Source organism: Xenopus laevis, chromosome 5L, assembly GCF_017654675.1.
Source record: "Xenopus laevis strain J_2021 chromosome 5L, Xenopus_laevis_v10.1, whole genome shotgun sequence".
NCBI lineage: Eukaryota > Metazoa > Chordata > Amphibia > Anura > Pipidae > Xenopus > Xenopus laevis.
Window position 1 is genome coordinate 145,846,472 of NC_054379.1, and position 25,014 is coordinate 145,871,485.

General features: G+C 39.1%; 1 protein-coding gene across 2 annotated transcripts in view; it reads left to right on the forward strand.

The window, feature by feature from the left end:
• The window catches only part of trappc12.L (trafficking protein particle complex subunit 12 L homeolog), a 41,786-nt gene that overhangs the window by 3,759 nt on the left and 13,013 nt on the right, over positions 1 to 25,014 (forward strand). The window contains exons 3-8 of one of the 2 annotated variants that reach the window (XM_018262105.2): positions 3,609 to 3,725; positions 11,542 to 11,655; positions 11,756 to 11,869; positions 13,202 to 13,340; positions 17,419 to 17,531; positions 17,683 to 17,755. In XM_018262105.2, coding sequence (XP_018117594.1) covers positions 3,609 to 3,725; positions 11,542 to 11,655; positions 11,756 to 11,869; positions 13,202 to 13,340; positions 17,419 to 17,531; positions 17,683 to 17,755 — 670 coding nt within the window. 2 annotated transcript variants of the gene reach the window in all.

Sequence of the window (25,014 nt, forward strand, 5' to 3'; positions counted from 1 at the left end):
TAAATCGATAGTCTGTGCAAAATAAACAGTGTTTCTAATATAGTTAGTTAGCCAAAAATGTAATGTATAAAGGCTGGAGTGACTGGATGTCTAACATAGCAAAACAGAAAGCTACTTTCTGCTTTGCAGCTCTCTAACTCTGAGTTAGTCAGCAACTTTAAGGGGGGCCACATGGGACATCACTGTTCAGTGAGTTTGCTTTTGCTCCTTAACATGCAGCTCAGATTCAAAAGCAACAGTTATGTCCTATATGACCCCCCTCAAGTGACTGATTGGTTACTGCCTGGTAACCAATCAGTGAAACCAAATCAGGAAGTTGTGTTCTGTTATGTTAGACATCCAGTCACTCCAGCCTTTATACATTACATTTTTGGCTAACTAACTATATTAGAAACATTTTTTATTTTGCACAGCCTGTCTATTTACCCAACATTTTATTATTACACTGAACACATCTGGTGTGCTGTCAACATATTGTAAGCAGCTGCCAAAAATCTTGCTTGCTTTAAAGGAGAAGGAAAGCTTCTGAAGCAGTTTATTGCCAATAGATTAGCCACAAGAGTGCAAGCTATAACACTTTATTTATTCTGCAGAATGCTTTACCATACATGAGTAAAAAGTTCTAGAAGTGTTCTCTGTTTGTTTAGGAAAGCAGCTGCCATATTGGCTTTGTGTGAATTCACTTCCTGCCCGAGTCTCTCCCTGCTCCCTCATAGCTCTGGGCTCAGATTACAGCAGGGAGGGGAGGAGGGAGGGGGAGAGGAGCAAACTGAGCATGCTCAAGGCAGTGCCCTGGAGGTTTAAGCTGAAAACAGGAATTCTGATACAGAAGCCCATGTATACACAATAGAAGGAAAGAAATACTGTGTTTCTTTTGACAGAGGACTCAGAGCAGCATTACATTGAGGGTTTACTGTTGTATTTATATAGACCTTTCCAATAAAGCTTACTTAATTTTAGCCTTTCCTTCTCCTTTAAGATAAAAGGTTTATTGTGATTTTTGTCATTATAAGTGTTCTGCCAGTAACCTGTGCCTTCTGAATGAAGCACAAATTTGTAATAGTGTGTCATTATTTCTAGTTGTGTCGTTGCCAATGCGTTCAAGTGAGACCTTATTCTGATTTAAACCCCCAAAAATTTATTGCTGCAAACTTACTCTGGGTGCTTCTCTGAGCGATTTGCAATTTACATTCATGTATTCATTTTTAAGTTCTGTTTGCACTTTTAGACTGCTAATTGCTAAGGCTTTTGTCTCAACTGAGAGTCACCAAACCTAGGGTTAACTAGATACCAGTTTAAAGATAGTTTGGGTCACTGACGCAAAAGGTCTTCAAAAAGAGTTGAGTCTGCTATTCTAGCTAAGATAGCCTATTCTTGTAGTCTAAAAACGCTAATATCTCAGAAACCACCTAAAATTAAAAATGAATGAAGACTACAAAAGTGCTCCGAAGACCACTCTAGGTAAGTTTAAACCATTTTTTTTCTTTGGGAGAGTTAGCTCCTCTTTAATTTTTATGCCTTAGCTAAGCATATACAATAATGGGGTTCCAGATTAGGGATCCCATACCTGTTAGTGCTGACACAACATAAGGCATCACTAGCCGTCATTTATTCGTCAGCTGGCTTTGCACAGAAAGTTTCATTCAGCAATAGCCTCATTCCGTCTCCTAATATTCTACTGGAAGTAAAATTAGAAATTTGGAACTACTTGGAGTCCTCTATTATTTCTTTTCGTCCTATATAAAACATAATGGCATAGACTGGATGTTGGAGCTGCTGGCATTTATGTGGGTATCAAGGATTACATGAGAGTAGTGATTTGCATTACATTTGCAGGTTTGCATACTGTATCTTGTGTATTCCAATGGATTTCAGCATGCTTCTTAAGAATCGGAAGCAGAGAAAGGGAGAACATTACCAAAGGAATTCTTTTTTTATTTTCGTTGCTACTTTTTATTACTTATATTTCGATTCAGGCTCCCTACTATTGATTTTCCAGTCTCTCATTCAAACCACTGCCTGGCAGCTAAAATACATTTTTACCTTGCCAACCAGATATCTGCTGGACAAAAAGCTAAATAATTGTAGTACGGCAAAAAAAGACCAAATGCAAATAGTCTTACCATATCTGTCTACATCATATTAAAAGGTAATTTACATTTAATTGTTATGCTTAAAGGGGACTCTCCCTATAATAAAAAGTACATTAAAATCATGAATAAGGTTTATTATATTGTTTATTGTTTTATGATATTTATGGCTTTATTTGTGTGCTTTCTCAACATACTGTAACGTTTTTTTCCTGCTTCAAAAAACTCGGCAACATTGCTTGTCAATAGTGAATTGCAAGAAGCTGACTGTCAGCCAATTAAAGCAGGTGAAATCTGTCAGTTACTCACAGCATGGGTGTTTTGGTTCAACCCCCAAACAGGAGCCTAGAGGATAACATGGAAGATTTTCCACAGCAGTCCTGCATTCTCTTAATTTTTCATGCTTTTGCTAATAATGTAGCTCATGGATGCTTTGTTTTGCTGTACGGCCTCCTCTAAAGATGAACTAGTTGGCTGTGTCATGTTCTTTACCAATACTGTATTTAAGATAATGAAAAAATAGTGCTTGCTAATGTTAATTCTCATACGATAAACCATTAAGGGTCACGGCACACGCTCAGATACGGTGAGATTAGTCGTCCGGCTACAAATCTCCTTTTCTTCAGGGCGACAAATCTCCCCGAACTGCCTCCCATCGGCTAGAATGTAAACCACAGGCAGGATGGCTTAGTTTTCCGGAGTCGCCTCGTGAGGCAACCGCGCGACTTCGGAAAATGAAGCCAACCCGCTGGCGATTTACATTCTAGCCGGCGGGAGGCAGTTCGGGGAAATTCGTCACCCCGAAGAACAGGAGATTTGTCGCTGGGCGACTAATCTCCCCGAATCTGAGCGTGTGCGCTGACCCTTAAAGGAGAATTCAACCCGTAATAACCCCCCCCCTACTCTGGGTAGACCCTCCTCCCCCAACCTACCTGCCCCCCCTGGGCAAATGCCCCTAATTTGCAGATTCTGGCCTCGGAGTTCACGGCGCCATCTTCTTTCTTTGGTCTTTTTTGGAAGTTTTGGCATATGTGCAGTGGTAGTAAATTTCTGGACCCAACCCACTGTGCATGCGTCGAAAGTCACAAAAATTTTCTGAAATTTTCGTGACTTTCGGCGCATGCACAGTTGTTAGGGACCAGAAATTTACTCCAACTGCGCATGCGCCAAGAATGCTGTCAAGACACAAAGATTACCGGAGAGGAAGACGATGGCTGCCATGAACTCCGAGGCCTGAATCTGCATGGAGGGGTGAGTAAAAAATTAGGGGCATTTGTCCGGGGGGGACAGGTAGGTTGGGGGCAGGAGGGAGGGGGGTCTACCCAGGGTAGGGGGAGGGTTTTTTATTACAAGTTGAATACTCCTTTAAAGTAATGAAGCTGTTTTCGACTGAATTGGGAACTGAGAGGTGCACACCTGCTGCCAACCAAAGACTTAGACCATTTATATTGAAAGGCAATGCCTCATTATTTGAGATCATTAGAATATTTTACATTTACACAGTTTGTGCCATTTTAGGGCGATGCTGTTCGAGATCTCATGCTGCGCTTTTTGGGGGAACAGGCTGCGACGAGGAGACAGGTGCTGACTTCTCTTTCTGTCGAGCAGACGTTCGTGGGGCTGAAGAAACTAATTGTAAGTTTAACTTGTATTTTTCCATGCACTCAAAGCTCATTAATGAGAATTAGTAAGAGTTTGTTTTGTCTGTGATATCATCCAGTTAAAATAGATGATTTTCAATAGTTTAAAATGTAAACTGTGATAGACTTCATAACTCTAAGAGAAATGACATTAAATAATGAATAGTACCTATGTGGTAATTACAAGACTGTTATCTGAAAACCTGTTATACAGAAAGCTCAGAAATATGGGAATTATATCTTCCATAGAATTCTTTTTAAGCAAATATAGGTATGGGATCCGTTATACAGAAACCCGTTATCCAGAAATAACCGATAATTAATCCTTATTGGAAGCAAAAACAGCCTCTTGGGTTTATTTACATGATTTTCTAGTAGACTTAAAGTAGGAAGATCTAAATAAGTATGGAAATACTATGGTGTGAATAACCACATACTGTTTTTTCTGGTTTATGTATAGAAAGAGCAAAGGGAAACTTGATAAAGTATATTAAATAATTGCAATGTATTTGTCCCATGGGCTCCCTTAGGGCATATAAGTAACTTTGTCATGCTATATCACTTATGAATAATGACACAATTTACTTGCATCCACCAATTGGAGTTAGAATACTTCAAATCAATCTTCATTAAGGTTCTGCTCTAATTACACTCGCTAGATATGCTTATTTAAATGTAATTAAATGTAAAACACCTCTTGGTGCTTTTTAATGTAAAAGTATATCTCCATTTGCTTTCTGCTATCCTCTAAACTATATTTTTCATTTTTATTGTTTTCCCTATAAAATTTAAAGGGCAGTTAACACAACATACCCTTTCTTCACTGTAAAATATACACACTGAATTACAAAGCCTCTTGTTTAAAGGTTATACCTTCCTTTTTTATGTTCTAAATGTAGTGTGTTGTATTATTATCTGCTTGTAATGTTTTCTCTAGCTTGTGTGAAGATGTAAAGGTGGCCATACATGGGCCGATAAAAGCTGCCGACAGACCAAGTCGGCAACTTATTGGCCCGTGTATGGGGCCCCCCCCCGACGGGCTTCCCCGATCGAGATCTGGCCGAAAGTCGGGCAGATCTCGATCGGAAGGGACTAAAAATCCTGTCCGATCGCGGCCGCATCTGTTCGTTGATGCGGTCCCGCGATCCGACCACCCGTTAGGCATCGTTAGGATTCGATCGGATCAGCCCGATATTGCCCACCTCAAGGTGGGCATATCGGGGGATATCTCTCAGTGGATCTCTCAGTGTATGTCCACCTTAAGTCAATAAGCTTGCAGATTTAGAAGTTGATTTTGACCTGCAGCAGTAAAAAGATACTTCTCGGTTTTCCCAATATCTTGTTGAATAAGCTAGTTTTGCCTCTTGCCTGACCAGGTTTCAAAGTTCTGAAAACTAGACAAAAGCTACAACATAGGGATGCACCAAATCCAATATTTTGGGATTTGGATGAATCCCGAATCTTTCATGAAAGAGTCGACAAATTCCCAGACCAGATCCAAAGGAAGGGTTAAAATGTATAGTGCACCCCCCCCCCCAAAAAAATCCCAATTTCCTTCGTGTGATGAAAAGTCATCAAGTTTGGAGGATTTGGATTCAGTCCAGCCAGGCAATTGAATTTGTCCAAATCCTGCCGAAAAAGTCAGAAACCTGGTCAAATCCTGAATCGAAACTGGGTCAAATCGAAAGTCGAAACTATGTTGTTTTGGGGACAGGTCCAGCTTTTTTTTTTAAGCTTGCAGTGATGGCTGGATGCAAGTTGCACAATTACAGTGCAAAACGGACTATACAAGTTATAAAATATATCATGACCACCAGTAAGCAGTTATGTTGTATGTGTATGTAGAATAAGGACATGTTGGCCACTTCTTCAGTAGAGCTCCTGCCATGAGGCAAGGTGAGACTTTTTGCTTTATTTGACAGTGTCCAGCAGGTTACCATGGTAATTATAAGTGCCAAAATTCCTTTTTTGAACTGGAAGTTTGGCTCTTCTAGTGTAGAGAGCACACCGGCTAGCAATGCAACCGTCAACCCATAGGAACACAAAAAGAGATAAGCGCCAAATTTAAAGAGGCAGCATTGGGAAGGCTGACTGGGGGGGGGGCAGAATCGCCCTTGTGCTTCTTAACATCACTCTTATTACATTATACTAAGCTTTGAGGGAACTTCTTGGCAAATGGGCATCCAGTGTGCCTTCCTTTGGTTTCTACAGGCCCGTTAACCCCAATCAGAAAAACCTGGCTCTCCCAATCCTGGTAGATTATTGAGTCTGATGATATGAACTGCACTGGCTCGACTGACATTCATTAAGCCCAGTCTTTGAAACTGGGGTAAAAAAAAAAATTGGGGTAAAAACTAGACAGTGGCTTTGTGGGACCATTCATTGTTTGTTGGTGACAATGTGTATTTGGCTTTATAATAAATTAACACTATAGCTTGTGCAGTTTTGGGGGAACAATGAGAACTTGTGACTCACTATAGTTGGGCCACTGTGTAGACTGATCTTTATAATTCTGTGTTATTGAGGTGTCTAGAGATTCTTCACTGTTTGGAGGTTATTCATTACAGGGATTCTGTCATGATTATTATGATGCAGTTTTTATTTCTAAATTACACTGTTTACACTGCAAATAATTCACACTATAATATAAAGTTTCATTCTTGAACCACTAAGTATATTTTTTTTAGTTGTAATGTTGGTGTGTAGGCGCCATCTCAGGTCATTTTGCCTGGTCATGTGATTTCAGAAAGAGCCAGCACTTTAGGATGGAACTGCTTTCTGACAGGCTGTTGTTTCTCCGACTCGATTTAACTGAATGTGTCTCAGTGGGACCTGGATTTTACTGTTGAGTGCTGTTTCTTAGATCTTCCAGGCAGCTGTTATCTTGTGTTATCAAGCTGTTATCTGGTTACCTTCCCATTGTTCTGTTGTTAGGCTGCTGGGGGGGAGGGGTGATATCACTCTAACTTGCAGTACAGCAGTAAAGAGTGACTGAAGTTTATAAGAGCACAAGTCACATGACTGAGGGCAGCTGGGAAAATCACAATATGTCTAGCCCCTTGTCACCTTTCAAAATTAAATTTAAAAAAAATCTGTTTGCTCATTTGAGAAACTGATTTCAGTGCAGAATTCTGCTGGAGCAGCACTATTAACTGATGCGTTTTGAAAAAAAAAAAAACCCAATACAGTATCCCTTTAAGATCTGAGTTTTCTAGTTGATTTTTTTTGTCAAAATCCAAACTTTTGGGTTAAAAAAACTCGAATATTTTGAGTTTAAAAAAAAATAATTTCGAGATATATTATACCCAGACCAAGAAATAGCTTGAATCTGAAAATACACCATCTAAATCCTGTTTAGGTCATGTAGGAGTCAATGGCAGAGGTTCCTTGAACCAATTGAACGTTAATAACCTTCATGATGTTTGCAAGTTTCACGTTTTTTCCTCCGCTGAAAACTCAATTTCTAGTTTTTTGATTGTTATCCCCGAACTCGCTGATTCGACTTTTTTTGAGATAACTTTTAGTATGATGTAGAGAGTGATATTCCAAGATAATTTGCAATTGGTTTTAATTTTTTATTATTGAATGTTTTTGCGTTATTTATTCAGCAGCTCTTTAATTTGAATTTTAAGCAATCTGGTAACTGGGGCCTAAATTACCCTAGCAACCATGCACTGATTTGAATAAGAGACTGGAGTATAAATGGGAGAGAGTCTAAATAGAAGGATCAGTAATAAAAAGCAATAACAATACATATGTAGCCTTACAGAGCATTTGCTTTTTTAGAAGGGGACAGCGACGCCCATTTGAAAGCTGCAAAGAATCAGAAGAAAAAGACAAATAACTATAAAACTATAAAAAATATATAATGAAAACCAATTGAACAGTTGCTTAGAATTGGCCGTTCTATAACATAATAAAAGTTACTTAAAAGGTGAACCACCCCTTTAAATTAGCAATCATTCGAGTTCATTTGAGGTATACAATACTCTTAAATTCCACTTTTATGTTGTTAGGGGTGTTATGGAGTTTTTTCAGAGGGCATTATGTATTATGTTACCACATGTATTGGAGATTTTGGAGGGTTTGGAAGCTGTGTGGCCTCCTGGAAGGAGAGTGCTTCTTCATAAAGACGAAAGGCTGAGTGAGTGTTTGGCATATGGAAAGCTACATGATGGGCACTATGATTCTCAGGTTTGGGCATTTATACCAGTCTCATGACATCTGTATCTTTATGGTATGGGGTCATGTACATGTGGGTGGTCACTGTAAATGAATACTGAGCTGCCGAAACACTGCATCCTATATAAACCTGGCCTGAAAATACAGTCACCATTCCCAAAACTGCTGGCTTTACATAGTTACATAGTTACATAGTTAAATTGGGTTGAAAAAAGACAAAGTCCATCAAGTTCAACCCCTCCAAATGAAAACCCATCATCCATACACACACCCCTCCCTACTTTTAATTAAAATTCTATATACCCATACCTATACTAACTATAGAGTTTAGTATCACAATAGCCTTTGATATTATGTCTGTCCAAAAAAATCATCCAAGCCATTCTTAAAGGCATTAACTGAATCAGCCATCACAACATCACCCGGCAGTGCATTCCACAACCTCACTGTCCTGACTGTGAAGAACCCTCTACGTTGCTTCAAATGAAAGTTCTTTTCTTCTAGTCTAAAGGGGTGGCCTCTGGTACGGTGATCCACTTTATGGGTAAAAAGGTCCCCTGCTATTTGTCTATAATGTCCTCTAATGTACTTGTAAAGTGTAATCATGTCCCCTCACAAGCGCCTTTTTTCCAGAGAAAACAACCCCAACCTTGACAGTCTACCCTCATAATTTAAGTCTTCCGTCCCTCTAACCAATTTAGTTGCACGTCTCTGCACTCTCTCCAACTCATTTATATCCCTCTTAAGGACTGGAGTCCAAAACTGAACTGCATACTCCAGATGAGGCCTCACCAAGGACCTATAAAGAGGCATAATTATGTTTTCATCCCTTGAGTTAATGCCCTTTTTTATGCAAGACAGAACTTTATTTGCTTTAGTAGTCACAGAATGACACTGCCCAGAATTAGACAACGTGTTATCTACAAAGACCCCTAGATCCTTTTCATTTAAGGAAACTCCCAACACACTGCCATTTAGTGTATAACTTGCATTTATATTATTTTTGCCAAAGTGCATAACCTTGCATTTATCAACGTTGAACCTCATTTTCCAGTTTGCTGCCCAGTTTTCCAGTTTAGACAGATCACTTTGCAAAGTGGCAGCATCCTGCATGGAACCTATAGTTCTGCACAATTTAGTATCATCTGCAAAAATAGAAACAGTACTTTCAATGCCCACCTCCAGGTCATTAATAAACAAGTTGAAAAGCAAGGGACCTAGTACAGAGCCCTGCGGTACTCCACTAACAACACTGGTCCAATTAGAAAATGTTCCATTTACCACCACTCTTTGTAGTCTATCTTTTAGCCAGTTCTCTATCCAGGTACAAATACTATGTTCCAGGCCAACATTCCTTAATTTAACCAGTAACCTTTTGTGTGGCACTGTATCAAATGCTTTAGCAAAGTCTAAGTAAATCACATCCACTGCCATCCCAGAATCGAGGTCTCTACTTACATTCTCGTAAAAAGAAATTAAGTTAGTCTGGCAAGATCTATTACGCATAAAACCATGCTGGCACAAACTCATAGTATTATGATTTGCTATGAAGTCCAGTATCTTATCCTTTATTAACCCTTCGAAAAGCTTTCCTAATACTGACGTCAGACTAACTGGCCTATAGTTTTAAGGCTGAGAACGGGATCCTTTTTTGAATAGAGGCACCACATTAGCAATTCGCCAGTCTCTCGGCACAATGCCAGATCTCAATGAATCCTGAAAAATTAAGTAAAGAGGTTTGGCAATCACAGAGCTAAGCTCGCTAATTACCCTGGGATGAATACCATCTGGCCCTGGACCTTTGTTAATCTTAACATGTTCAAGTCTCTTTTGAATTTCTTCATGTGTGAACCATGCATCATTAGTTGTATTACTAGAATTGGGAGTGTTAAAAAGGAAACCTTCACTTACTGGTTCTTCATTTGTGTACACAGATGAAAAATACGAGTTCAGAATCTGCGCTTTTATTTTGTTTTCATCAACCAGCTGACCCCCCTCTGATAGTAAGGGTCCCACCCCTTCCTGCTTCATTTTTTTACTATTGACATATTTAAAAAATAATTTTGGATTTTTTTTACTGCTTGCTGCAATATCCTTTTCTATAGCAATTTTAGCTTGCCTTATAGCTTCTTTGCATGATTTATTGGCCTCCTTGTACCTTATAAATGTTTCGGCTGTACCAGCTAACTTGAAAGCCTTAAAAGCACGTCTTTTCTTACCCACCTCAACACCAACGCTTCTATTGAACCAAAAAGGTTTTGCTTTGCAACGACGTTCCTTGCTTACAAGTGGAATATACTGACAAGTATATTTATTAAGCAGCATTTTAAAGACTTCCCATTTTTGTTCTGTGTTTAACCCTGTGAAAAGCATTTCCCACTTCTTCCTCACAGAATCTCTTTAGGAAAAACAATTCCATAATTAAAAAATGATCAGGGGTTAAAAGAGAAGATAAAAAGGAGAAAAAAACCCCCCACCATCATGGGTGTTTTTTTTTTTACTCACCCACAAAAGACAGACAGGTCAATGAATGGGTTTCAGCCGAGCAGGGAGTTGGTGGCACTTGCACATTGCTAAAATGCTTTTAATTCTTTAATGTAAAACCTCTGATATTCCCCCCAGTAAGTAAGGTAGGCTCTGGCAGGGGTTAATAAATGTGTTTTCCAAATTAGTGGCAGTGTGGTAGAAAAATTTAATTTATGATGGAAATGAATGTCATCGCTAGTGGAGGAGGACGACATTTTAATCACTTTAATGGTGTCACACGTAGCGTTAATGGCTCCCTTTGAGTCTTTGTTTCAGAGGAGGAAAATGCAAGTAGGTACTCGCACGTCTCGGGCGCATGTTGAGTTACTAAGTATATAGCCGCGTGCTTCGTCTTTCTACTTCTGCACATTTTTCCTTTTAAAAATGTAATGTTTTTGATTTCTCTGATGTGTGTGTGTGACATTTCTCCTGTTCCCCTTTTTGTTCTGGTCAGTTTATATGGAATTTGGAGGAAGTTGTGGAAATGTTGTGTTTGAAATCACATAGGAAACAAAAGGATCTGTAGGTTTATTCCATGTAATCAGAGGTATAGATAGATATACAGTATACTGTAGATATACACATACACGTATGGGACTTGTTATCCAGAATGCTTGGGACCTGCGGTTTTCCAGATAACTGATCTGTCCGTCATTCCATGATTAGGATCTTCATACGGTAAGTCTACTAGACGGTCTTTTAGATATTAAATAAGCCCTGGTAGGCTGGCTGGCTTCCAATAAGGATTAATTATATCTTCCTTTGGATCAAATTGAAGGTGCTGTTTTATTATTACAGGTATAGGATCCCTTATCCGGAAACCCGATATCCAGAAAGTTACGGAATGGCTGTCTCCCATAGACTCAATTTTATCCAAATAATCCAATTTTTTTTAAATTATTTCCTTTTTCTCTGTAATAATAAAACAGTAGCTTGTACAGTAGCTTTGGCTTTGCCAAATAACAACCCCAGCTTTATCTGGCCATCTTTACTGACCTTGTCATCATTACAGATGACTGGATAGAGCTGTTTCAAGCCCATTAAGGTGCTGGGTACTTTATTAGCATCATTTGTTTACCTCCTTCCATCTTGTCTTCCAACAGGAGAGCAAAAACTGGAGAGGGGCTGTTGATCTCTGTGGGCGGCTTCTGACTGTCCATGGCCAAGGATATGGAAAGAGTGGCCAGCCTACAAATCACACCACGGATTCCTTGCAGGTGGGGACCACTCACCGGGTCTTACACTTAAATTGTACAATTTAAAGTAGAACGTGTGTTGCAAACACTGTTCAGATTGGTGCATTCTTCCCACATTTAGTTGCTGAGGAATTCTGTAGCAGGATCCAGGAGTAGGAGCCACAGGAACCACTGCCAAGCAGGAATGCTTCATGATTTTCTAAGTGCCGGTTCTCACAAAGGATCTTATTTCAGGGTGTATTTACACTTTCACTCACAGTGGTTTAAAGGGGCGAATCATCTTTAGGTTAACTTTTATCATGTTCTAGAATGGCTAATTCTAAGCAATGGCTCAATTGGCTATCATTTTTCTTTTTTATAGTTTTTGAATTATTTGACTTTTTTTTCCAGCTTTAAAATGGGGGTCACTGATCCCATGTAAAAAACAAATGCTTTGTAAGGCTACAAATTTATTGTCATTGCTACGTTTTATTCCTCATCTTTCTATCCAGGCCTCTCCTATTCATCTTCCAGTCTCTTACTAAAATCAGTGCGTGGTGCAACCAGATTAATGAAGTTGCAAACTGGAGAGCTGCTGAATGAAAAGCTAAAAAACTCAAATAATACTAAATGAAAACCAATTGCAAGTTGTCTCAGAATACCACTCTCTACATCATACTAACAGTTCAACTTTAAGGGGTTTTCCACCTTTGAGTTAACTTTTAGGGGGTTATTTATCAAGGTCCGAATTTATCAATATCGGCTGCTACAAACTCCGATCTAACCCGCTCGGGTTATTTATTTATTATTATATTTTCCCGAAAATTTGCTTTGCTTTGCTTTTCACGATTTTTTCGTGAATTTTCTGGAGTTTTCACCTGAAAGCTCCAAAAACATTTCGAAACCCCTGAGACAACCAAAAATCAATGGGACTGTTCCCATTGACTTTTATGCAACCTCGACAGGTTTGAGATGCCTCGGGGTTTAGTAAATTCCGAAAAATTTGTTTATAAAAGAACCCACAAATTTTTCGGATTTCGGGTATTTGGAGCTTAGTAAATAACCCCCTTAGTATGCAGTGGAGAGTGATATTCTGAGACAATTTGCCATTGGTTTTCATTTTTTTTAATTATTTATGGTTTTTCAGTTATTTAACTTTTAATTCAGCAGCTCTCCAGTTTGCAATTTCAGCCATCTGAAACACGCAATAACAATAAATGTCTAGCCTTACAGAGCATTTGTTTTTAGATGGGGTCAGTGACCCCGTTTGAAAGCTGGAAATTGTCAGAAGAAGGCAAATAATTCAAAAGCTATAAAAAAAAGAAAAAATGAAAGGCAATTGAAAAGTTGCTTACAATTAGCCATTCTATAACATGCCACCCCCTTTAAGGATTGGATGCAGTTGTGGGGTGAAGGCAGTGGCTTATATACATATTGGCACCCCACGGTGAATCTTGTTTCCTTGTCCTTTTTAAATGTATGGTTTCATAGAAAGCACCATGTACCATATACCCTTTAATTGTATGAGATGTTTTACAAAGCATGTTTATTGTTACTAAAGAAATTCCCCCTCTTTCTGCTCTTCCAGCTCTGGTTTGTAAGATTATCCTTACTGGTGAAGCTTGGTCTTTTCCAAAATGCTGAAATGGAATTTGAGCCCTTTAAAAACCTGGATCAGCCAGATCTTTATTATGAATATTACCCTCATGTTTATCCTGGACGCAGAGGTAAGTACTGCCTTCTCTCTTAAAGGAACAGTAACACCAAAACATGAAAGTGTTTTAAAGGAATGACAATACAGTGAAATATTGATTTTTAGTACCCTGATTTTAAGTTTCCCTGCATTATTTATTTGTGGTCCCACCAATTTATAATGCATTTCAGTGGGTGCAGTTCCCTGATTTTAAGTTTTCCCTGATTTTAAGTTAACTTTTGTCCTGATGTCCCCAAAACCTGCTTTTTTCTTCTACGAATGTTATTTATGAAATAAAGAGGTTTAAAGTACTAACCAGATGTATATTTTGCAATGGTTCTGCCTGTAAATGGTCAATTCCAATTAGTCTGCCCATTATACAGTCCTGCACCAATCACTTATTGCTTTAGGTTGTGTATGTGACAGAGAGTCTTGCACATGCCCCCCATAGTGTAACATTAATGCTGCAATGTTTGACCCTTGTTATTAACACACTAAATATTGTATCTCAAAGTTAAACGGACTCCTGTGCTTATATATCCTTTCAGTACAAAACTGCATATGCAAATTCGGATTTGGTTCGTTATTCGGCCGAATCTTTTGTGAAGGATTCAGGGGTTCGGCCAAATCCAAAAATAGTGGATTCGGTGCATCCCTACATATTACCCTAGAAATCATTCACTGATTTGAACAACAGAGTGGAACATGAATAGGAGAGGCTTGAATAGAAAGATTAGTAATAAAAAGTAGCAATAACAATACATTTTTATACTTACAGAGCATTTGTTTTTTTATATGAGGTCCCCGATTTGAAAGCTGGAAAAAGTCAGAAGAGGATGGCAAATAATTAAATAAACCTATATAAAAAAAAATAATGAAGACCAATTGAAAAGTTGCTTAGAAATGGCCATTCTATAACATACTAAAAGTTAACTTAAAGGTAGACCACACCTTTAAGGTTCCAGCCACTAAACATTCATGGTTATGCAAAGCAGCCAGTTAGCCACTTTGTATTAATACAACTGATCTTGTGAATACCAAATTTAATATGAACTACATATTAGAAAAACAAAAAAGCATATTCTGTTAATAAAAAAAATTGTCCCATAACTTTGTATTAAGGATTAAATAGCAAATTGAAATTCGAATTTTCGAGTGTTAAAGCTCACACATTGTAATTTTAATCCCCCTATTTCAATGTAAATTTGAATGTCAGATTTATCACACATCGGCCATGGAAACAGTCCTAATTCGAATATTCGCCATCTAAAACCTGCCGTGTTCATGTACAAGTCAATGGAAGAGGTCCGTTAGCCATTTGGAGATGTAAATAGCCTTCCTGACATTCAAGGTTTTTTTTTCCTGAGAAAAACTCGATTCATACAAACTGAACACAAATCAAAACAACACAAATCGAAACAACACAAATAGAACGAGCATCGAATAATATGAATCAAACACAAATTGAATAATACGAATCTAATACGATTAGAATTTTCAGGTCAGAACTATTCGATCGAATATTAGACATTCAAAAGTTTTCTTAAATAACCCCCCAGTCAAATTGTGAGTATATTCGAGTTAAAAAAAAAATTCGACCTTTGATAAATGGTCCCCCCAGTTTTGAAACAAATCCAAGTCCTGGGATTGTTTTTAGCTGTCCCTCCTCACTCCCTTCTCTTTATTTCAACCACTGCAATATCTGCATGTAACATTTGCTACCCTCGGCATGGAGACCTTGGAAATAAACACTAGGAGGAGCCCCCTGATGCTCCTGTGCCACCCAAAGGCAAAAGTTTGCCAGTTGTAGGCAAAAGTGCAAGCTCACGTGTGCCCCTGGATGTGTGGGGTTGCATCAAGTGACAAAAATAAATCAAGGGCTTGTTTTTTTATTCTTCTGGATAATGAGCATTAACATTCAGGGGCAGATTTATCAAGTTTCAAATTTATGGTCAAAACTGTCAAATTTGAATCGAGTTTTTCAAAAAATTTTAAATTCAATTTCCGAGGTTTATCATACGCTGGCCCCTTAAGAACTCAAATTTACCACCTAAAAGACACCGAATTGCTGTTTACGTCAATGGGAGACGTCCAGGGATCAATTTGGAGTTGTTTGCAGCCTTCCTACATTTCGATAAGTTGAATTTCGAGTTTATGGGAGTTTTAAAAAACTCACATGAATTCAAATTTCGACCCTTGATAAATGTGCCTCCCATTGTTGTGGGGCTGCAGGACCAGGCTTGAGTAAAGGTGGCCATACTCGGAGAGATCCGCTCGTTTGGCGATGTCGCCAAACGAGCTGATCTCTCTCTGATATGCCCACCTTGAGGTGGGCAATATCGGGCTGATCCGATCGTGGGCCTAATGATCGGATCCTAGGGAACAGGCGGTCGGATCGCGGGACCGCATCAACGAACAGATGCGGCCGCGATCCAATGGGATTTTTGGTCCCATCTGATCGATTATTTAGATTACTAAGCTGCCAGACTGATACACCAGAGAAAAGAACATTAAACCGCTAAACTTCATTTCTAAAAATTTCGGCCAGATCTCGATCGGGGGCCCCCATACACGGGCCAATAAGCTGCTGACTCAGTCTGCTTTTATCGGCCCGTGTCTGGCCACCTTAAGACATTCATTTTCTAGAGAGATATAGATAAAAGGGATGCACCGAATCCAGGATTCAGCCTTTTTCAGCAGGATTCGGATTCGGCTGAATCCTTCTGCCCGGCCGAACTGAATCCGAACCCTAATTTGCATATGCAAATTAGGGACTGGGATGGAATTCACGTGACTTTTTGTCACAAAACAAGGAAGTAAAAAATGTTTCCCCTTCCCACCCCTAATTTGCATATGCTAATTCAGATTTGGGTCGGTATTCGGCCGAATCCTTCACAAAGGATTTGGGGGTTCGGCCGCATCCAAAATAGTAGATTTGGTGCATCCCTAATAGATAAATATTTTTTTTTTCCCTCCCTTATTTCATTTTCTAGAAACAATGTAGCAGCACCTTTCTCCGTTTTAATCATGGGAAATTGCGGTCGTTTATTTTACTTTTGAAATGGGCATCTTCATTTTATTTGTGCTGTAATTCTCTCCCATCGCCTTCATTTTCCCTCTGTAGAAAATGCCAATATGACCTTTGTCCCAAAAGAGCTCTTCTGATAAAACTGTCATTCTGCATCTTTCATTATGTTGCTGGGCAGCCTTGTGACTGCAGGCTCTAATTAGCATGCGCTCCATCTAGGCTGTGGCAGGCCTGCGGGTGTCTTGGGTCACTTCATTAAAGGGGAACTATAGCGATAATTTCAAATTTTCATCATACTGAAATAAGAAACTTTCTAAATACAATCAATTAAATCTTCTGCATCATTTCTGAAACAATCAAGTTTATCTTCAGTATGCCTCACAGCAACTGTTTCTCTGTTCACTGTCTGCGTGTAGGAGTTGGGTGTCAGATAATTAGTGACAGTTACATCCAATATATGTATTAGAGCGCACTCAAATAACTAAAAGTTATGCACCCCCAAGGTAAAATGTCTTTCCTTCTCCTTTAAAGGAATTGTTCAATGTAAAAATAAAAACTGGGTAAATAGATAGGCTGTGCAAAATAAAAAATGTTTCTAATATAGTTAGTCAAAAATATAATGTATAAAGGCTGGAGTGACTGGATGGTTACCAGGCAGTAACCAATCGTTGACTTTAGGGGGGCCGTATGGGTCATAGCTCTTGCTTTTGAATCTGAGCTGAATGCTGATGATCAATTGCAAACTCAATGAACAGTTATGTCCCATGTGGCCCCCCTTCAAGTCACTGACTAACTCAGAGTTAGAGAGCTGAAAAGCAGGAAGTAGTGTTCTGGCTATTATGTTACACATCCAGTCACTCCAGCCTTTATACATTACATTTTGGGCTAACTAACTATATTAGAAACATTTTTTATTTTGCACATAATTTACCCAGTTTTTATTTGTACACTGAACTGTTCCTTTAAAGGGAAACATTCTTGCACTTACCTGGGAAACCAGGCAGCTGTGATTACGAGACACATAATCAATACTTTTGTAGAGGTTTCTTTCTCCATTTCAATCCTAAAATACGTTTCTTTTTAGGGTCCATAGTTCCATTTTCCATGCGCATATTACATGCCGAGCTGCGTCAGTATCTTGGGAACCCGCAGGAGTCTCTTGATCGACTGCACAATATGAAAGCCGTCTGTCTGCAAGTAGGTACAATTAGATAAGCAGGAGGAGGCTCCCATTGTCGGTGGTACATTGCAGTGCACTTTTGCTGAATTTCATTCTAATTTTTTTAGCAATGGTGTCGATCGTATTCAAACATGTATGTGTTTACCCTTTGTTCTAATCTTATTGTAGATTTTGGACAATTTGGAAAAGGGACGTGCAGAAGATGGAAGCATGATTACAATCTCTCAGAGCAACCGGCAAGGTGGGTACTTATTTGACCCCATAGTATATTGTTAGGAAACATTCCAGTCTAGGTTGCAAATTAAAGGGGTTGTTGCCATTGCCTTATAATTGTCTATAGTGACCCCTACATGTTGGATTCCTGTTAAAGCACTTTTCTTATTGTATCTGTATTGCATCTTCCTTGTGCAAGCACCCCTTCCCCCTCAAATCAACTCCAGGGCTTTTATCTGCTTCATTGATAATGACTTAATGAAGGAATTGCCCACACCTGCCCATGGAATAGCATTTGAGTCAATTGTCCAATTACTTTTGAGCCCCTAAAATCCTCACATTTTTGTGCAATCTTTTTGTTCAACCCACTGAATTAAAGCTGAAAGTCTGCAGTTCAACTGCATCTGAGTTGTTTCATTTAAAATTAATGGTGGTAATGCACAGAACCAAAATTAGAAAAAAAAGTTGTCTCTGTCCATATATATATAAACAACACACTTGTAGCAGCACTCTCTGGAAAATGATCTGTACTGTGGTGCACAGCCTAAGGAAGATTGCCGGTCTTCTCCTCCTACATACAAAAAAAAAAATATATATATATATATATATATATAGAGAGAGAGAGAGAGAGAGAGAGAGAGAGAGAGAGAGAGAGAGAGAGAGAGAGAGAGAGAGAGAGAGAGAGAGAGAGAGAGAGAGAGAGAGAGAGAGAGAGAGAGAGAGAGAGAGAGAGAGAGAGAGAGAGAGAGAGAGAGAGAGAGAGAGAGAGAGAGAGAGAGAGAGTGTGTGTGTGTGTGTAATGGACGCACACCTTCAAAATGGTGTAAATGTGGGTGCCAGTCTAGAAAAAATCCAATAGGCAATGCAAAATGACGGCACACCAAGGAGTTGCAACAACACAAAAGATTTGAAAATAAAGGAGGTTTATTAGGACTGAACCAACGTTTCAGTTCCTCACAGGAACTTTCATCATATATATATATATATATACACACACACAAATGCAGGGTGGCAGCACTCCAAGGATTTTGCAACAAGATAAGGTGTCAAATAAAGCAGGTTTATTAAATCCAACGTTTCAGTTCCCAAAACGTCGGATTTAATAAACCTGCTTTATTTGACACCTTATCTTGTTGCAAAATCCTTGGAGTGCTGCCACCCTGCATTTGTATCCATTTTTATTCGGATTAGCACCCAGGTTGAGCCTTTGTTTTTCGGAGTGCGGAACATGTGCATTATTATATATAGATAGAGAGAGAGAGAGAGAGATATAGATAGAGATAGATATAAATAAATGTTCTTAGATAGAACCGAAACGTTGGATATAATAAACCTGTTACAGTTTAAACTTTTTTGTTTTCTTATTTACTTAACTCGGAGTGCTGTCACCAGAAGATTTATACTATTAACAAAATACGGACTGGCACCCAGGCTTGGATTAAATTTATGGTTGTGCGTTCCATTGTGGACTATATATATATATCTCCCACAAAGAAGGTCCGCACTCTCAGGTCTTAAACAAAATAAAAAATGTTTTATTAACTACAAGGACTAACGTTTCAGCCTCTCTGAGGCCTTTCTCAAAGTGACTTAGAGAAAGGCCTTGGAGAGGCCGAAACGTTAGTCCTTGTAGTTGATAAAACATTTTTTATTTTGTTTAAGACCTGAAAGTGCGGACCTTCTTTGTGGAATAAATTTTCAGAAATTTTGGACACTGCACCCAGGCACGTTTGAACTTAGTGACGTGAGTGCCGGCTGTTCTATAGACTGCTATATATATCCGGGATGCACCGAATCTGGGATTCGGACAGGATTCTGTCTTTTTCAGCAGGATTTGGCCGAATCCTTCTGCCCGGCCCAGTGTCGGACTGGGAAGCCAGGGGCCCACCAGAAAGGCTAAAACCGTGAGCCCGCCAGAAAACAGTGGACCTTTCCATACTATTATTCCTCCTCTACTCACTCAACCTCTTTATTCTCCTAGTCTTTTATATATACTTACAATATTCTCCCATTATTAAGCATTTTTCCCCATAAAGAAATAGGGAATGACCATGAAATAGGCCAAATATTTAGAAATAAGAGGGCCCGCTAACACCTGGGCCCACCGGGAGTTTTCCTGGTATCCGGATGGGCCATTCTGACACTGGCCCGGGCTAACTGAATCCGAATACTAATTTGCATATGCAAATGCAATATGCAATTGCAATATGCAATTGCATGACTTTTTGTCACTAGACAAGGAAATGTTTCCCCCTTCGCACCCCTAATTTACATACTAATAAGGATTTGGTTTGAGAGATATATTTTTATATATATATATATATATATATATATATATATATATATATATATATATATATATATGTGTGTATATATAACAATTACCTAACAAGAATGATTGCAGCCATCCATAACATGGCTAGGATAGAGCAACCTTTCATTTATGATTGGCGTTTTAAAAATATTCAAGGTTTTCCCTTAAAGGTGGTTCACTCTAAAGTTCCCTTTTAGCTTGTTACAGAATGGCCAACTCTAAGCAACTTTTCAATTCAAAAGTCCTCTTGGTTCTTACCAGCTTTCAAATGGATCTAAAAACAAATGCCCTTTTCGCCTACTAATTTATTGTTATTGCCACTTTTTATTACTCCTCTTTCTGATCAGGCCTCTCCTATTCCATTATTCAAAATCAATCCTATTCAAATCAATGCATGGTTGCTAGGTTAATGTGGACCTTGAAATTGCAAACTGAAAAGCTGCCAAATAAAAAGCTAAATCACTCAAAAACCACAAATGATAAAAAAAAAACAACAACTGCAAGTGGTCTCAGAATATCACACTTTTACATCATACTAAAAATGAGTTTAAAGGTGAACAACCCCTTTAAATACCAAATAATTACAGTAGGTTCTCTTCCTACTGTCTCCACATAAGACATTTGTATTTGTAGCTTGTAATGCAGTGTTTTTGGAAGCATGAAGTGCAGAAGCTTATGGTTGGCGTCTATTATTGAGCCATGTATATTTTTCTTCCAAATTATCTGAATCCCAAATGAAACCTTAATGACTTTAATAGAGCGCAAGATGCTGAAAATGAACCGTTTGCAATATCATTACTTGCCCATTTATCCTAAGCCCCGTGTGTGTAATAGAGATCCACTGTGCAAGCCTGGTGAGGGCACACAATGACAAATACGTAAGCCAACTACAATATTCAGTCACCCCCACTGAGAGCCACAAAATAGATTGGAAGACGTGTGGCTTGAGAAAACGAGCTCTGGGTCATCCAAGTATAAAGGTTCAATAAATTCAGTAGGAAAGTATTCCCCTTGTAAACTCCAGGCTCAGCACAGCTTCAAAATGGAAATCTACCCGGCATATATCTCTCATGTTCGGTGATAAATGATCCAACGTCTTTCCATTTGAGGTCCACCTTAAATCATTCCGCAGAATGCTTCCCCCCCAGAACACAAGTACAGTGAAACGCTGGCGCCTTCCGCTTCCAAATATCTCCGCTATCTAATTGGTAAGATTGGATGATGTGTTTTAGGGAACATTTGATGGTTGGACGGCTGCCTAAAAGATATTTTAATTTAGATGTGATTTACTGAATGAAACATGAGCATTAGAGACTGGGCTGAATGTTAAATTGTAGCATCAGGAATTGCCTAGCCACGCTGGGATATAAAGCTTGTGAGATGTCTCAATTGGGGATACACTGCAGTTTCTGTTCTTTGTTCATAATGGTTTTCTCCCCTAAACCTTAAAGGGCCCTGGATACTTACATTTTCCTGCTGCGTTTTGCTTAGGCTGATATCTCTATACAGGCCGCGGCAAATTTAGCAGACTACTACTTGCCTCTAAGTGTGTTTTAATTGGATTTATCTCAATAAAGCACACACTTTTTTATTAAGCAGCATAAGGGTAATGGCACACGAGCAGATTCGGGAGATTAGTCGCCCAGGCGACAAATCGGCTCTTCTTCGGGCCGCCAATCTGCCTTCCCGCCGGCTATAATGAGGAATTGCCAGCAGGATGGCACTCGCGGCGCCTCTTTTTTCAAAGTAGCCTCACGAGGGAACTTTGGCTGCTTATATTTTGCGTGCAGCTTATTTTCATTGATTCTTATTTTTATAGGAATGTGTCAGTATCACTTTATTGGACTCAAATTGAGCTCAAACAAGTGTATGGGCACCTTAATTAAAGTGTGTTCCTATCTGCTTCTTGTTGGAACCGTATTATGAAACCCCCCACCCGGGTGACTAGAGCACCAATGAGAAATTGTACAGTCGGACATAGTCACAAGTAGTCTGACTTACTGGCACGCATTCCACTGCCTAGGGACGATATCACTGCAGAGAGATTTGGGGGTACAATAAAGAGAAGCCAGACAACCAGTGAGGAATGGATGCTTTTCCAAGCCTGAACGTTGAAGCCACTAACATCTTCTTGCAGACAAATGAATTGCATCAGATTTAATTGTTGGAGAAGTTGTATTTTGCAAAGTATATGCACTGGTTTAATAGACATTATCATACGCGGAGGCCCATAATAAGTGGCTGATCTCTGCTAATCAGCACGGCTCTAACAAGCTTACGATTGTGTTGTGAAGACAAAACTCAGCCACTTAATTGGAAAGGCCATCAGGTATTAATGAGAGAGCCTTTATATTCTCACAAGTACATGCCATAAGTTCTAAAAGTATAAAGGCAGGAAGGTTTAAATGTAATAAAATGGCTGTACAAATACATGGACAGAAAGTGAAGCTTTCAGTAAGTTCTAGTGCTGGGGAGGGGGGGGGCAATTTGTGATGTTTGAATACCTGGAGAAAGACCCCAACACTGCTTGACTGGGTCCCAATGGGAATTGTGTATGTGAGAAGACTGATGCCCTTATAAAGTATATAGAGTAATTCAATGCTGGTATCCATGCAGTGCTGTGGAAGGCCAAAAGTACAGGTATGGGACCTGTTATCCAGAATGATTGGGACCTGAGGTTTTCTGGATAATAGATCTTTATGTAATTTGGATCCTCATACCTTAAGTCCACTAGAAAATAATGTAAACATTAAATAAACCCAATAGGCTGGTTTTGCTTCCAGTAAGGATTAATTATATATTACGTATCTGTTTTACAGAGAAAGAGGAAATCGTTTTTTAAATTTTCAATTATTTCATTCAAATGGAGTCTAGGAGATGGCCTTCCCGTAATTTGAAGCTTTCTGGATAATGGGTTTGCGGATAACGGATCCCATACATGATTAATAATGACACTTGAGATATTTTGAAATTTTGAATTATTTCCCAAGGGGACACAATGTAGCCCTGCCTAATAGCTACTCATTTCAGACTCATGTCAGAGGTCCCCAAGCTTTTTTTTTTTTTTTACTCATGAGCCACATTCAAATATAAAAGGAGTTGAGGAGCAATACAAGCATGGCCACTGGGGACAACAAGGGGTGGGTGAGCAATATGTTGTTCACGAGCCACAGGTTGGGGATCACTAGTCAGTGTGATGCCTAATAACTTTGTAAAGTTGGCTAGACATAAAAAGAATATTTCATCGCTTTTTGGAAAGGGTGCAGAAATAAATGGATACCATGCCAGGTATATTTTGTTAATGCATACTCTGAAAAGAATGGAGCTTTTTTCAGTGTGATACACTGGCTGTATATATATATATATATATATATATATATATATATATAGATATAGTCCACTGAAAAAAAACCGCATCAACCAGGTCTTAGTATGAAAAATCAAAAATTTATTGTCAACGTTTCGGCTCCATAGATTGAGCCGTCCTGAAGACGGCTCAATCTATGGAGCCGAAACGTTGACAATAAAATTTTTTTTTGATATTTGATTTTTCATACTAAGACCTGGTTGATGCGGTTTTTTTTCAGTGGACTATGTGATTGTTGTAAACCAGCACACGGGCATTGGATCGTTTGCCGTGTGCACCAGCTACACAGTAGATATATAGATATAGATATATATATATATATAGTTAGTTAAATTGGGTTGAAAAAAGACAAAGTCCATCAAGTCCAACCCCTCCAAATGAAAACCCAGCATCCATACACACACCCCTCCCTACTTTTAATTAAATTCTATATACCCATACCTATACTAACTATAGAGTTTAGTATCACAATAGCCTTTGATACTATGTCTGTCCAAAAAATCATCCAAGCCATTCTTAAAGGCATTAACTGAATCAGCCATCACAACATCACCCGGCAGTGCATTCCACAACCTCACTGTCCTGACTGTGAAGAACCCCCTACGTTGCTTCAAATGAAAGTTCTTTTCTTCTAGTCTAAAGAGTGACCTCTGGTACGGTGATCCACTTTATGGGTAAAAAGGTCCCCTGCCATTTGTCTATAATGTCCTCTAATGCCTTTTTTTCCAGATAAAACAACCCCAACCTTGACAGTCTCCCCTCATAATTTAAGTCTTCCCTCCCTCTAACCAGTTTAGTTGCACTTAGTCTCTGCACTCTCTCCAGCTCATTTATATCCCTCTGAAGGACTGGAGTCCAAAACTGAACTGCATACTCCAGATGAGACCTTACCAGGGACCTATAAAGATGCAAAATTATGTTTTCATCCCTTGAGTTAATGCCCTTTTTTATGCAAGACAGAACCCCTAGATCCTTCTCATTTAAGGAAACTCCCAACACACTGCCATATATATATAGATATAAAGCCATTGGTTGCCGGCACTCACCTCCGCCATTCGATCATTTATTGACTGTCATCTCAGCTACCCTTGCCAATCTGTCGGCCCATGTGTGGTACCAAAACCACGTCTGCCTCGAGCAATATATTATTGGGAATTACCAAAATATTGATTGGGAAAGATGAACAAATTGAGCTGGGCAGTGGTGACAGGCTATGGATTTGTTTTATTGACTGTGTGGGTCCAACCCTTTAATTGACATGATTTGGCCACTACCAGGGTGATCAAATGGGGCAAAGATCAGCTCTTTTGTCATCCTATTACTTGTAAAGGAACATTGAACCCGCCCAAAACGCTGTACCACTGCGCTCCTTGTTCAATTACACATAGAAAACGATTTACTAATGAGAATTCTGACCAAAAACGTCATTATAGAGGCAAGAGAATTCACCAATGAGAATGGGGATTCCCTGCTTTGCATGTCGGGCATGTCGCTGATTATTATGTCATTTTAGTCTCATTATATTACACTGGGGATAAAGGACAGACTAGTTCAGTGCTAGGAAAAATGTGTATAGAGCTTCCAACTCAGATTGCAGGAACAAAGA